This window comes from Panthera leo, chromosome A2 (genome assembly GCF_018350215.1).
Source record: "Panthera leo isolate Ple1 chromosome A2, P.leo_Ple1_pat1.1, whole genome shotgun sequence".
Taxonomy (NCBI): Eukaryota; Metazoa; Chordata; class Mammalia; order Carnivora; family Felidae; genus Panthera; species Panthera leo.
The window spans coordinates 163,197,502-163,212,142 of NC_056680.1; the positions used below are offsets into that span (position 1 = coordinate 163,197,502).

General features: G+C 49.2%; 1 protein-coding gene across 9 annotated transcripts in view; it reads left to right on the forward strand.

The window, feature by feature from the left end:
- ACTR3B (actin related protein 3B) overlaps positions 1–12,806 on the forward strand; it is a 90,734-nt gene extending 77,928 nt beyond the window's left edge. For all 9 annotated transcript variants that reach the window (XM_042927182.1, XM_042927189.1, XM_042927183.1 and 6 more), the window contains 3 exons: positions 10,359–10,484; positions 11,370–11,453; positions 11,955–12,806. In XM_042927182.1, coding sequence (XP_042783116.1) covers positions 10,359–10,484; positions 11,370–11,453; positions 11,955–12,050 — 306 coding nt within the window. In that variant the 3' untranslated portion in view covers positions 12,051–12,806. The remainder of the gene's footprint in view (positions 1–10,358; positions 10,485–11,369; positions 11,454–11,954) is intronic.
- Positions 12,807–14,641: the final 1,835 nt, after the last annotated feature.

Below are 14,641 nucleotides of genomic sequence, written 5' to 3' on the forward strand. Positions count from 1 at the left end.
GTATGATACACTACAATGTGTCTCCCTCCCCCCCCGATATAATTTGGGTTGTTTCTAGTTTCTGGCTGCCACAAAACCTTCTGCACATTTGGGTACAAGTCTGTGTGGATATATGTTTTCTTTCCCTTGGGTAATTACCCAGGAGTGTGATTGCTTTATCGTATGATAAATGTATGTTTAACTTTATTTATTTATTTATTGAGAGGGTGGCAAGTGAGCGAGGGGCAGAGAGAGAGAGAGGGAGAGAGAGAGAGAGAGAGAAGTGGGGCTCACCTGGGCTCATGGTCACCCGCAGCCGGACTCGAGCCCACCTGCTGTGGGACTCGAACTCAGGAACTGTGAGATCATGACCTGAGCCGAAGTCAGATGCTTAACAACTGAGCCACCCAGGCACTGTGTTTAACTTTATAAAGACTGCCAGATGGTCCCCAAAGTGGTTGTGCCGTCATTTACACTTCCACTGACAATGTAGAAGTTTCATTCATTCATATCTTAATCTGAACTTGGTGTGTAATGTATTTAAGTATGATTTCGTATGATTCTAGTACAAGTGCTGTTGATTATCTTTTCATGGACTTATTGGTCGTTTGTAGATCTTCTTTTGTGAAATGTGTGAATTTTTTGACTTTTTTTTTTATTGGTTTATCTTATTGAGTTGTAAGAGTTCTTTTTATATTCTGGATACAAGTCCTTTGTCAGATATATGTATTGCAAATGTTTTTTCCTACTCTGTGGCTTGTCTTTTTGTTTTCTTAGTTGTATTTATTAATTTAATTTAATTTATTTTTTTTAAGTAACCTGTACCCCTGTGTGGGGCTCAAACTCACGACCCCAAGATCAGGAGACTCCACTGACTGAGGCAGCCACGTGCCTCTCTTAGTGGTATCCTTGAAGAACAAAAGTTTTTCATTTTATGAAGTCCAGCCCATTTTTATCATGCTTTTTTTATGTGCTATGAAAGAAATGTTTGCCTACCTCAAAGCCATGAAGATTGAAAAAGCCAGAATTCTTCTGGAGGTTCTACATAGTTCTAGCTCTTACGTTTAAGTCTGATCCATTGTGAGTTCTGTGCACGTGAAGTTCGGTAATGAGCAAGTGCTCACGTCCTCCTATGGGCGTCAGTTTTTCTAACATCATTTCTTGCTTGAAAAAGACCATCCTCTCCCTCTTGAAGTCCTTGGCAACTTGGTCTAAAATCATTTGACCGCGTATATTCAGTGCCATTTTTATTATTGTGTGAATGAAAAATGGATCTTACATATTATTTCTCTGAAGGCAACTCAAGACCTCGCAGTGCTTCTAAAGTATCATAATGAACATTCATGTTCAAACTCTGGTGAATTATTTTTTAATTAAAAAATCCATTACAGAGATATGACAGATAATCGCAGTAACCCTAGACCAGGTCTGGGACTGGAGGGATAGAAATGCTATAAAGACTATTAATAGGTCAAGTGACAAAATTGGAATAGGAATAATAGATTAGATAGAAGTTTTGCATTCATGCAAGTTTATGAAGTTGACAGTAGTACTGTGGTAACGTAAGAGAATATTCCGGTTTTTAATAGACACATTCCTAAGTGTTTAGGAGTAAAGGACCATGATATACATAATTTACTCTCAAATGATTAAAAAAGTGTGTGTGTGTAGAGAGAGAGTTTTTGAGTGCAAATGATAGAGCAGATGTGGTAAAGTGTTAGGTAAATCTGAATGAAGGTGTCCCACTTTTGCTACCTTGAAATTACTTATTTTCAAATAAGTTTTTTCTTTTCAAATAAAAAATCCATTACGTCGACTTGTTGGATTAATATTTGCCTTTTCTAAAAAAGTAGGATTAAATGTATTAAAATAGCCATTAACTGATTTTTAAAAATTTTTTTAAAACTAGGTTACTGTGCTTATCTGGGTTGAAATGTAAATAGAAATGTATTTGAAAAATAAATGGTCATTCTAGATGTAATCTACCAAATTTTTTATGTATTTAAAAATCTTTTTTAATATTTATTTATTTTTGAGAGAGAGACAGTGTGAGTGGGAAAGGGGCAGAGAGAGGGAGACACAGAGTCTGAAACAGGCTCCAGGCTCTGAGCTGTCAGCACAGAGCCTGACATGGGGCCTGAACTCAAGGACCATGAGATCATGACCTGAGCCGAAGTTGGACACTTAACCGACTGAGCCACCCAGGCGCCCCATAAATTTTTTATGTATTTTATAATGATGGCTTATGTTACAAATTCTGTCTCTGAAATCCAGCTTCGAGTTCTGTTGGGTAAACTGGCCTATTTGAAATTTTCTGATGATAGTTTCTATTTCCTTACAGTACCTTTAAGTACCTAGTTTGATTGACATGTTTTAACATTATTACAGAGCCCTGTGCACCAGATCCCTTTGTATGTCTTAGGAAGATGGAATCACTGTTAAGTTCAGGCATCACTCCAGGGATTTAATGTCAATCCAACTTTGTTTTACCAAGTACTGTTTTGTATTTAATCTCTTTTCTGCCACAACAAAATCAACAGAAGAAGCCTTATAATCTGCAAGATAGAGATGATCTGTTCTAGGGAAGTAATGGGAAAGGATTCAGGGCGAAATCAGTATAGCCAGTACATTCTCATAAAGTGATGCTTAGTTCACCTTATCAATGAGAGCCATCCTGTCCATTGACTGTGGTCTTTGAGACCCATTTTGTCCACTTGCAATGGACAGTGAGAGCTATCTTGTCCACTCAGTGATGGTCAGTACGAACCATCTTGTCCACTTACCATCGTCAATGAGAACCATCTTGTCCACTTGGCTTGGTCAATGTGAACCATCTTGTCTGTTTGCCATGGCCAACGAGAGCCATCTTGTCCACTTAACTGCGATCAGTGAGAACCATCTATCCATTTGCCATGGTCGACGAGAGCCATCTTGTCCACTTAACTGCAATCAGTGAGAACCATCTATCCATTTGCCATGGTCAACGAGGGCCATCTTGTCCACTTAACTGCGGTCAGTGAGAGCCATCTATCCATTTGCCATGGTCAACGAGAACCATCTTGTCCACTTAACTGTGGTCAGCAAGAGCCATCTATCCATTTGCCATGGCCAGCGAGAGCCATCTTGTCCACTTAACTGTGATCAGTGAGAACCATCTATCCATTTGCCATGGTCAACGAAGAGCCATCTTGTCCACTTAACTGCGATCAGTGAGAACCATCTATCCATTTGCCATGGTCAACGAGGGCCATCTTGTCCACTTAACTGCGGTCAGTGAGAGCCATCTATCCATTTGCCATGGTCAACGAGAACCATCTTGTCCACTTAACTGCAGTCAGTGGGAGCCATCTATCCATTTGCCATGGTCAGCGAGGGCCATCTTGTCCACTTAACTGCGATCAGTGAGAACCATCTATCCATTTGCCATGGTCAACGAGGGCCATCTTGTCCACTTAACTGCGGTCAGTGAGAGCCATCTATCCATTTGCCATGGTCAACGAGAACCATCTTGTCCACTTAACTGCAGTCAGTGGGAGCCATCTATCCATTTGCCATGGTCAACGAGAGCCATCTTGTCCACTTAACTGCGATCAGTGAGAACTGTCTATCCATTTGCCATGGTCAGCGAGGGCCATCTTGTCCACTTAACTGCGGTCAGTGAGAGCCATCTATCCATTTGCCATGGTCAACGAGAACCATCTTGTCCACTTAACTGTGGTCAGTGGGAGCCATCTATCCATTTGCCATGGTCAACGAGGGCCATCTTGTCCACTTAACTGTGGTCAGTGAGAACCATCTATCCATTTGCCATGGCCAACGAGAGCCATCTTGTCCACTTAACTGCGATCAGTGAGAACCATCTATCCATTTGCCATGGTCAACGAGGGCCATCTTGTCCACGTAACTGCGATCAGTGAGAACCATCTATCCATTTGCCATGGTCAACGAGGGCCACCTTGTCCACTTAACTGCGGTCAGTGAGAGCCATCTATCCATTTGCCATGGTCAACGAGAACCATCTTGTCCACGTAACTGCGATCAGTGAGAACCATCTATCCATTTGCCATGGTCAACGAGGGCCACCTTGTCCACTTAACTGCGGTCAGTGAGAGCCATCTATCTATTTGCCATGGTCAACGAGAACCATCTTGTCCACTTAACTGCGGTCAGTGAGAGCCATCTATCCATTTGCCATGGTCAACGAGAGCCATCTTGTCACTTACCATGGTCAATGAGAGCCATATTGTGTCCGTTTACTGTTGTCAGTGAGACCCAGGTCGTCCACTTGCCATGGTCAGTGAGAGCCATCTTGTCCACAGGGGGGACCCATTGGTGGTTTATCTCACCACTTGTCACTTTTAGTGTCTTAATTGACTTAGTTCAGGGACTTGCTTTTCTTCATTTCTAGTCCTACAGTGAAGTTAAATACACATTTACACACAGTATATTCTACTTCAGTAAATCTCATTACAACCTGGATCCAGACCACCCCTAATTTAGTCTTTTCAGTTCTGCTTTTTTATTATCTGTCTTGTTGCACATTGCTGTCATTTGCTGATTACTTTTGAGCTTATGCATTTGAAAATATGAATTTTCTGACTTCTCCAGAATGTTCTTGATGGATAGAACTATCTTAAATCTTGCCATTATTCGTGCAGTATTTTCTTCAAGATTCCCTCTGGAGCATAGTTTTAAAGTTCACTGTTCTTGACCATATTAACTGTGGTTGATCTAGACAGAACATAATGACTATGTGGATGGAGCTCCAAACCGTGATTTTGAGCTCATGTTTATTTCCCAGTGAGGACATCCTAATTCCAGATAATAAGCAAAGCTATGGAAAAGAGGGTTGTCTTGTCTTTTACCTGTCATTGGGTTGTGACCTTGCCTCATAGATTCTCCTGATATGGATGCTTGCTCCTGAAAGGACTCAACTCTTTTTCAGGGGCCTGTTATGTAGCTCTCATTAACGGTGGTGAGTGGGCACCTCGGAGGTGGGGGGTCCACCAGGGGTCCAGGGACCCTGCTTCCGGAGCCAAATCACTGCCACTTCAGTGCACCTTCAGCTTCCCTGCGCAGTGACCTTGCTGGGCATCTCTCAATGATAACAAAGTTTCAGTCACAGAATGTTTTGTTTTGTTTTTTAATGGAAGAAACAAACAGCTCCTTTTAGAGAAAAATATGAAATTAATAACTTTAAAATGCTTTTAGAAGGTTCAAAACATTAAGTTCTTAAAATGTCAGTCTCCACAATGACAGAAATTTGCATTTTAAAGTTTCACTTTTTTACATTTTCTAACTTTTTTTGAGATCACAGGCCCCTTTGAGAATCTCTGGATTCCTGGGATTCAGACAGCTTCTTCAAGCCTGTGAATGAACTTCCAGCACCCAGGTTATGATTTCTGCTCTTTGGTGCTCCGCAAGGTCTTTGCATTAGCGCCTGTCACAACAAGTGCACGAAAGGGAATAGGAAGTTGACTGTTGGTTACAGCGGACTTCAGGCTGTCGAGGTCTGCTGTGCGACGAAGGAGTGAAGGAAGGAAGGAAGTCCAAAGTAAGACGAAGCATTCTTTCATAAGCTCCAGTCTCATTGAGCTATTTTGTCTGAAGCTGGTTCTTACGCGTTCAGCTTTCCTGTTTGTCGGCTCCTAGAAACTTCCGCTATCTACCTGCCCAACCTTAGTGTGCGGAGTTTGAGGCGGTTGGGAAAATACGTCTAATGTAAAAGGCGTCTGGGCAGGGAAAACAGGGTAGCAGACTAACATGGCAGGGCAGGACGAGGACAGAGCAGAGCCCACCATTCACGAAAGGCCCATTAACCAGAGGAACGAGGGAGGCCTCAATCTGTCGTGGAAGTCACAGGGCCTCTGAGACGTGCGATCACAACCAGTGAGTTTTCCTGAGAGGTGCAGCCTTTCCTGACACAGAGACCTAAGAGAAGCTGCCGCTTCAGACCTTCGCCGAGAGTACGTTCTCCAGCCGTCTCTATGAGAGCGGCCTGTGCCGAGAGTGTGGAGCCCAGACGCACAGTCCCTTGGGTGGATCCCAAGAGAACACCGAACACACGGGTAGCCTTCCGACCATCTGTTGTGACGTAGTAATAAAATTTAGATCACTCAGAAGCATGAATATACACTATATACCCGTTAGGTTATCTTTCAAAATAACAAGCACCCAGTTTTGAGATTCGGCAGCGGAAGATTCTTGGTTGATCGTGTTGGGTGTTCAGTTAAAAGCAGTTCATATCTTTTGACAGCCATTTAAGGGGAGAATAGGCTCACAGGGGCTTCGTGGGACTTTCAAGGAGCTGGCCACTGTAACATGTTGGCCACGCTGAGGTGGGCCGAGGGGAGCCATGGATAGACCCGGGCTTCCTCGGGAACCCTCAGGGCATGCCATGACACAGCTGTGGAGCAAGGCTGTGTGGTGGTCTTAGCCTGGAAGGGTTTTAAAAGAGTTGTGTGTGGTGGGATTTAAGAAATAAAAGTAAGTGAAAAACAATAGCCAAAAACAAAGCACCTCGTTAAAAGCACACTTCAAAGTGTCAGAGTTCACACAGGCGTGGTCCTTGTCCCTCCCCCAGCTCCTGCTTAATTCTTCCTCAGTATAAGCTGAGTTCTTTCCAGGAAATAGTCGGTTGGTCTGACCTGCATTTATATATTTTTTTTTAGTTTAAACTCAAATTAGTTTACATACAGTGTGGTCTTGGCTTCAGGAGTAGAACCCAGGGATTCATCGCTCCCATATAACACCCAGGGCTCAGGCCAACAAGCGTCCTTCTGCATGCCCGACACCCATCTTCCCCACCTCCCAACCCCCTACCTCCAGCAACCCTCAGTTTGTTCTCTGTATTGGAGAGTCTCTTACGGTCTGCCTCTCTCTCTCTATCTTATTTTTCTTTCCCTTGCCCTGTGTTCATCTGTTGGCTTTCTCAAGTTCCACATATGACATCTGTCTTCTCTGACCGACTTACTTCGCTTAGCATAATACCCTCCAATTCCATCCACATTGTTGCAAGTGACAAGGTTTCGTTCTTTTTAATTGCCGAGTAATACTCCATTCACATCTTCTTTGTGCATTCATTTGTTGATGGACAGTTGGGCTCTCTCCATACTTTGGCTGTTGTCAATAGCGCTGCTGTAAACATTGGGGTGCATGTGCCTCTTTGAGTCAGCATTTTTGTATCCTTTCTGACCAGCATTTAGAAAGTGGGATCAGTTGCCATTTGAGGCTTGTTCTAGGATACGATGACCAAAATCTCAAGAATACTTTTGAGTCATAATTCATCCATTCATTCATTCATTCATTCAGAGACGGCATGAGCAGGGGAAGAGGGGAGAGAGAATCCCCAAGCAGGCCTCACACTGTCAACACAGACCCTGATGTGGGGCTCGAACTCAAGAACCATGAGATCATGACCTGAGCCAAAATCAGGAGTCAGCCGCTTAACCAAGACTGAGCCACCCAGGGGCCCCATTGAGTTGTGATTTTTTTCTAAATGTTTATTTTTGAGAGAGACCGAGTGCGAGCAGGGGAGGGGCAGAGAGAGGGAGACACAGAATCCGAAGCGGGCTCCAGGCTCTGAGCTGTCAGCACAGAGCCCGACGTGGGGCTCGAACTCGCCACCTGCGAGATCGTGGCCTGAGCTAAAGTCCGCGCTTACCTGACTGAGCCGCCCAGGCCTCCTGTGTTGTGATCTGTAACAGCAAACAGATGCGCAGTTTGTGTGTGTCACCAGGTGATGACACCTCTCTGAAAGGACATGGAGTCAGAACCCCTCGTTTTGCTTCATTTAGGATTTCCCTGTGGTCTGTCCAGGACTGGTTCCTGCAGGTCTCACCCTTGGGTGTTGTCGTGCATGAGCGTCAGACCCAGGGCGACCCCGAGCTCTGTGTTTCCGAAGCTGCAGCTGTGGGGGGTGCCCCTCCTCCCTGCCTCTGACAGGAGCCAGACTCTCTCTTGTTGTTTCTGGGAGATTTCTCCCCAAGGTGATGGAGCATAACAGTGATTATTCATGACGCTGGTTCTGGGACAAGATGTTGCTTGAAAGATCTAGGTTTGCAGCTTGCCCCACAGTCTCTGTGTGTGGGCAGGGGTGTCCGTAGAAGGTTCTCTGTGTGCGGGCAGGAGGGCCCCTAGAAGGCTCACCGTGTGGGCAGGGGTGCCCCCAGAAGGTTCTCTGTGTGTGGTGAGGGGCGCCCCGAGAAGGTTCTCTGTGTGTGGGCAGGGGCACCCCGAGAATGTTCACCATGAGGGCAGGGGTGCCCCCAGAAGGTTCTCTGTGTGTGGGCAGGGGGGCCCCTAGAAGGTTCACCGTGCGGGCAGGGGTGCCCCAAGAAGGTTCTCTGTGTGTGGTGAGGGGCGTTCCTAGAAGGTTCTCTGTGTGTGGGCAGGGGGGCCCTTAGAAGGTTCACCATGTGGGCAGGGGCGCCCCGAGAAAGTTCTCTGTGTGTGGGCAGGGGCGCCCTTAGAAGGTTCACCATGTGGGCAGGGGCGCCCCGAGAAGGTTCTCTGTGTGTGGGCAGGGGCGCCCCTAGAAGGTTCACCGTGCGGGCAGAGGCGCCCCAAGAAGGTTCTCTGCGTGTGGGCAGGGGCGCCCTGAGAAGGTTCTTGCGGGGGCGTCCGTAGAGGCGGAAGGGGCCGCGGTCTGGGCTCCCTGGGGACCGTGGCCACAGTGCTCAGGGAACACTGAAGCGCACAGGTGAGGACCGGCCGTGAGGGGTACTTCTGGCGGCAGAAGGCCTTCCGGTTCCTTGTGTCTGGTGTGTATTCGCAGGTTCTGGCCGAGGGGGGTCCCCCCGGGGTCTGCGGTGCTCAGCGTTGCTTTCCTTCCAGCAGAAAGGGGCCGCCGCAGGGCTGGGGGCAGCCCCGCGGTTGCTCAGGGCTCTGGGCTGCACGGCGCTTCTCCCCCCAGGGAGGCCGTGGGCGTCTCAGCCCAGAGTCAGCCCCAGTTCCCGGCCTCGCCAGCCCCGATCGGCCGGCGTCAGTGGGCCGGACGGAGACTTCTGACGGTGACAGAAACGTTAGCTGGACTGCTGGCTGCTTACTGACGCTTACCCCGCCCGCCCCCGCCCCCCGGCCATGGCCTGCTCAGAGACCCCCCTCTGGCAGTGTGTCCAGCCCGGCGACCCCAGGCCGCGTTGGGGTGGTGGGCAGTCGCGAATGTGGCATTTTCCTCTGCGGACGCTCGGGTGGAGATGGCGTACATCCCCAGGAAGGGGACAGGATCACTGGTGGCCTCTCGTGCACCTGCTCCTTCTCCTCCAGTCTCTGAGCTCACCTGTGTGTCTCTCCCCGAGGCTAAGCGGGTGCTGGTGGCTGTTGTGGGCATTGACGAGAAGGGGCGGCCTCTCTGTTCAGCACGAGGGCGGCAGGTGTCAGGAAGGGCATGTTCTACCGTCATGTCAGCTGACCTGTAACCCGGGTCACCGGCGACAGGAAGGCCTGCTTCCCCGTTCTGTTCCGTGTGGTGAGGGATTTACGTTCAGACAGGACTTGGGTGGGGGTGGGGGGATCCTGCAGTTACTCAGGGCGTTCGGGGAGAGCGGGGTTAGGTCTAATGTTTAGTGTCGCCAGATGGTCTTGAAGCGGGGCTTCTGGCTCCGGGAAGGATTACTTTATTTTCTTGTACACAGTTTTCTCAAGCGATACTTTCTGTAAAAAAGTTGTCAGGCTATCCTGATTCTTGCTTCATTGTCGTAAATACTATCCTGTGTCCTGAAAGAACACAGTATTTGTCTTTCATCAACATCCGATAAGAGATTTAATACAGCTCCCCTCCCTCCCCCTCCCTCCCCCTCCCTCCCCCTCCCTCCCCCTCCCTCCCCCTCCCTCCCCCTCCCACACAGGCTTCTGTCTGGCTCCTTAGGGACATCTGAGAGTGATGGGGGGAGTGGGCAGCAGGGTGTCATTTCTCCGCATAATCTCCTAGGGAACCCTTTCTCCCCAGCCTCACCCTTCCAGGAAGCTTCAAGTATTAATCGAAAGACTCCCCCACCCCAGTAATTATTAAGGCAAGATAGCTAAAGATCCAGTGTTAATTTGGCTTTAGATTATTCTAGCAAGTCAGTGTGGGGGTTTATAGATTGTTTGAGCCTCTTGGTCCTTGTGAAGCTCTCTCGTTGTCGAGGGAGCTTGTGGAGCAGAATTGCTTTACGGCTTTGCTTGGTTATGATTAAGGAAAAGTGCGGAGAGAAGGAGTTTATGACACGGGAGCCAAACGCCACGAATGTACACCGTGGGGTAGCACGGGCTCTGCTTCGGTTCTTACCTTCTTAGATAGGTCGAAGGGTGTTACTCACAGAAGCGGCGAGGCGGGTTACGGAACAGTGTGGGCGGGTGATTTCATCAAAGGAAACCCTCTGCTTTGTGTCTTCTAGAACGTCGTTCTCTCAGGAGGCTCCACAATGTTCAGGGACTTCGGACGTCGACTGCAGAGAGATTTAAAACGAGTGGTCGATGCCAGGCTGAGACTCAGCGAAGAGCTCAGCGGTGGCCGGATCAAGGTAGGAGGCGTCTCCGGGCCCTGAGCGCGCCTGGCTGTGCTCCTTCCCACAGAGCCCGAGGAGCCGGCCGGCCAGCTGGGGAGCCCGCACCAGGGTTCAAGTCCCTTCCCCAGCCACACCGTGAGATCACACTCGAGGGTCGCTGCTGCCGAACTCATCCCAAGAGTGTCGTTAAGGCTGGTGTCCCTACTGGGGTGGCACCAACCACTTCGTGACCCACCCCTGCCGGCGCTTTCTTTGTGATGACCAGGATCTACCGGGTTGGGACCAGTTGACAGTGAGGGTCTTTTATGTTTTTTTGGAGGTGTTCTCACGAAACTAAAGTAAGCACCCTTAGTGGGGAGTCTCGGTGTGTTACCCGAAGGTAATCATTGACGAGCTGCAGAGTTTCCCTGGGCTTCCGGGCAGGGCTGGGCCTCGGTGTAGACGGGAGCAAATGCACACCCTCTGGCCTGGTGGAGTGACTGGTGGCAGCTTTCTCACGGTGTTTTCGGGACGCTTGGCATTAGTTCTGTGACGCTGAAACATCTAATTGGATTAGTAAAAAAAAAAATCAACTGGGTTAGTTGCTTGGATTTCTTACTGTTTCAAACGCCTTTAGTTTCGTGAAAGATAACCCTTCCTTGATGTGGGCGCTTTGTTCTCTGCACCATCCCCACTGGGGGCTGGGGGCGTTTGGCCGAGACCCTTCCTGTCAGAGGCTGTGTGTGGCCGATGCCACCACCGAGGCACTAGAACATCGGGGATGGGCCTCGAGCTGTCAGCTGGGAAGAGGCCCCTCGACAGTCAGCACTCAGGGCAGAGCTGTCCTCTTGCCTGCTGAGTGGTTGCTGGGTGACCACTCGACCGCCCTGGTGACTCAACGTCCCTTACTCTCTTTCGCAGCCTAAGCCCGTGGAGGTTCAGGTGATAACGCATCATATGCAGCGCTATGCGGTGTGGTTTGGAGGCTCGATGCTGGCCTCGACTGTAAGTCCTTTTCTAGATTGTTGTCTGTTTTCATTTCTGCATTCTCTGTCGAGTTGGGATGAACGTTGCCCTGTGAAGGTTAAATGGTGTGTGGCTCTCAACAGTTGCACTTTTAATTCTGTGACGTATAAGAACCGTCTTAATGGTAACGTCCATCGCACGACTAATCCTTCCTAATTAGGGCTTGCAGACAGTGTGGGTAAGCGGGATCCCAAAATAACCTCACACACCTTGCGTCAGTCATTGATTCCCATGACTGCCCCAAGTAGTTTTTACTCTTCTCCTCACTCGGTGACGAGCTAGTGAGTCGCCATTGTAGGGTGAGCGTGTGGTTGGTTCGAGCGGAGGGTGAACACGTCCAAGAACCGAAGTGACCTCCGTCCGTAGTCGGGCCTCAGAGGGCGAGAACCTCACCACCGGGGTCTCCTTTGCGTGACGGTTTACTAGTCCTGTTCCTTTCCGGAAGGTGTCTGTACCGCTCCTAACCGCTGCCTCCCCTAGCCCGAGTTCTTTCAGGTGTGCCACACCAAGAAGGACTACGAGGAGTATGGCCCCAGCATCTGCCGCCACAACCCCGTCTTCGGAGTCATGTCCTAGTGTTCGCGTCGACGGCGTCGCCCGGTCACGCGGCGCCGGGCTGAGACCGCAGCTCCTGTACATAGTGGCGTCCAGTGTCGATGTCGAGAAGCGTGCTTGCGTCGCCGAATGCATGAGGCGGTTCCGTGCACGCCCCCCGTGTGCCCGCCGTCCGACGGCCGCCCTCCCTCCCCGCGCCCTCCCCGCCTCCCCGCCTCCGAGCTTCTAGTCCGCGGAGAATTCTGAAGGAATTCACCTGCGACTTTAAAAATGGTGAGGAAATCCCCCAGAAGATGGCGCAAACTGGTCCCCGCGGGAAAGAATATGGGGCTGCACCCCCTTTCCCTCCCGGCCTATTTTTGTAAATAAAACGTTATAAACTTGAAATACAAATTGATGTTTATATTTCCTATTATTTTGTATTTCCTGGTATTTGGTACAACTGGCCGAGCCTAAGCACGAATAGATTTTGGTGTCTTGGAGTTGCTGTAAAAACGTTTCTACTTGTGAGGCATGTTCTGATGTGTCTGTAGGCAAACAAAACAAAACAGCAAACTTTTTTGCCACATGTTTGCTAGAAAATGATCACGCTTTATTGGCGTCACATGAAGTTTCAACACTAAACGCTGTTGTACGAGAATCGTTACAGATAATGTATCTCTTCATTTTCCTGTTTGACCTTTCTGGAACTGTTTTATAGAAGACGCTGGTTTGCCGTTGGAGTGTTGGATGAAATGCTACCGTGCACCGTTGTAATAAAAGCGGTTAGACTCTTTATACAGATTTCCTGTCGTGCTGTGCTGGTCTTTCCGTCTCCCCTTTGGGCTCATGCTGGTTCCAAAGGGTGTTGCGGTTTGTCTCCCGTCACCGGAGGATTTGGTGATCGGTACCAAGTCCGCGGAAGGACGTTTCCCAAAACGACGGGGACCGCCTGCCATCAGTGGCCACTCGGTCACCAGCGGCGCCCCGGATGCTCACGTGAGGGGCTCTGGATGCGGGGCGGGGAGGGTGCTTCTGCGGATTTCCAGCATCCCTTCCTTGGAACCCAGAACTCATCGCTGAGCTTTGAGTGGTTGCTCTGACGTTTGCTGAGTAGGTTGCTGGCTTAAAAGGTACTTGGCGAAAGTAAGAGATTTAGTGTTGCGCCGTTCTTCATGTAATGCGTTCCGTTTGACACTGTTATGGTACTTGCTTCCAAGTCACGAAGTAGGTTTTATTCTCTGAAGCTTAGCCTTCATAAAGAAACATTTAGTTTTATTATTTAAGTTTAGAAACGAGGTTGAGAACAGCAGTAAGTTCCCAGCGTGGTGAAATCTGAGTTTCCTCTGCCCGAGGCCGTCCCTGCCTGGTTCCTCCCATCCAAGTACTAACCAGGCCCGACCCTGCTTAGCTTCCGAGATCAGACGAGATCGGGCGCGTTCAGGGTGGTATGGCCGTAGGCCGTCCCCGCCTGGTTCCTGATTAACTGTCAGCGACCCCAGACCCTCGTCTCCTCACTGGGGACTTTCAGACCACTCAGTTCTTACTTTGTCCAAACAAACAGCTTCTCTGCTTTCCCTCGGGGGTCTGCTGCTTCTCAGGACCTCCGGTCTGTTCTGGTTTCGTGTGGTTTCTCCAGCCACTCTGTCGCATTGAGTTCCGGGCCGGTCTGTCTGCCTTCACGCACACCCATGCGTCCGACACGTGGCAGCGGGAGCGCCACATGTCCTTCCACGTGGAACTTTGCTAAGTGGGGACCGTGCGTGACCTTCCTTAATCTTAACAACAGCTCTTGGAAATTGGCATCACTGTTCTCCCCATTTTCCAGATAGGAAACCGTGGCTGAAAAGAATTCAGTGCGTGCCTACCAGCAGGTAGGAAGCAGAGAAGGCATTACTGATGTAAAGTGTGCTTTCCTGATTCTTGTAAAAGGAGGAGGAGAACTGCGACCAGCCGGGGGAGCGGGGGTCCAACCCGATGGCGTGAGCCCGGGCAGTGATTTCATGAGATGCTGGAATAAAAAGAGTTTGGAGACAGCCGCAGGAGCTAGAAAACATTCCCCCTCTCATCCACATCCCTTGGTATGGAATGTGTTCTAGGAAGCTACTGACACAGGATTTATAGCATGTTTTGATGTTGCATTATTTTCATTTTTGTTCATAACGTTTTGCTCATGTTTCTTTTTTTTTTTTTTAATGTTTATTTATTTTTGAGACAGAGACAGAGCATGGATGGGGGAGGGGCAGAGAGAGAGACACACACAGAATCCGAAGCAGGCTCCAGGCTCCGAGCTGTGAGCACAGAGCCCGACGCGGGGCTCAAACTCACGGACCGCGAGATCATGACCTGAGCTGAAGTCGGCCGCTTAACCGACGGAGCCAGCCAGGCGCCCCGCTAATACTGTTTCATCATGTGCGTGGACTTTGTTGTATTTCACAAGGCAAGTAAAAGAGTTTGAGCACTTAGAGCCATAATGGACCCACAGTAAGTGTTCAATAAGTTTTAGCCATTGTTATTCTGTTTATAAAGCAATTATCGTAGGGGCGCCTGGGTGGCTCCGTCGGCTAAGCGTCCGAATTCAGCTCAGGTCACGATCTTGCAGTTTGTGAGCTCGAGCCCCGCGTCGGGCTCTG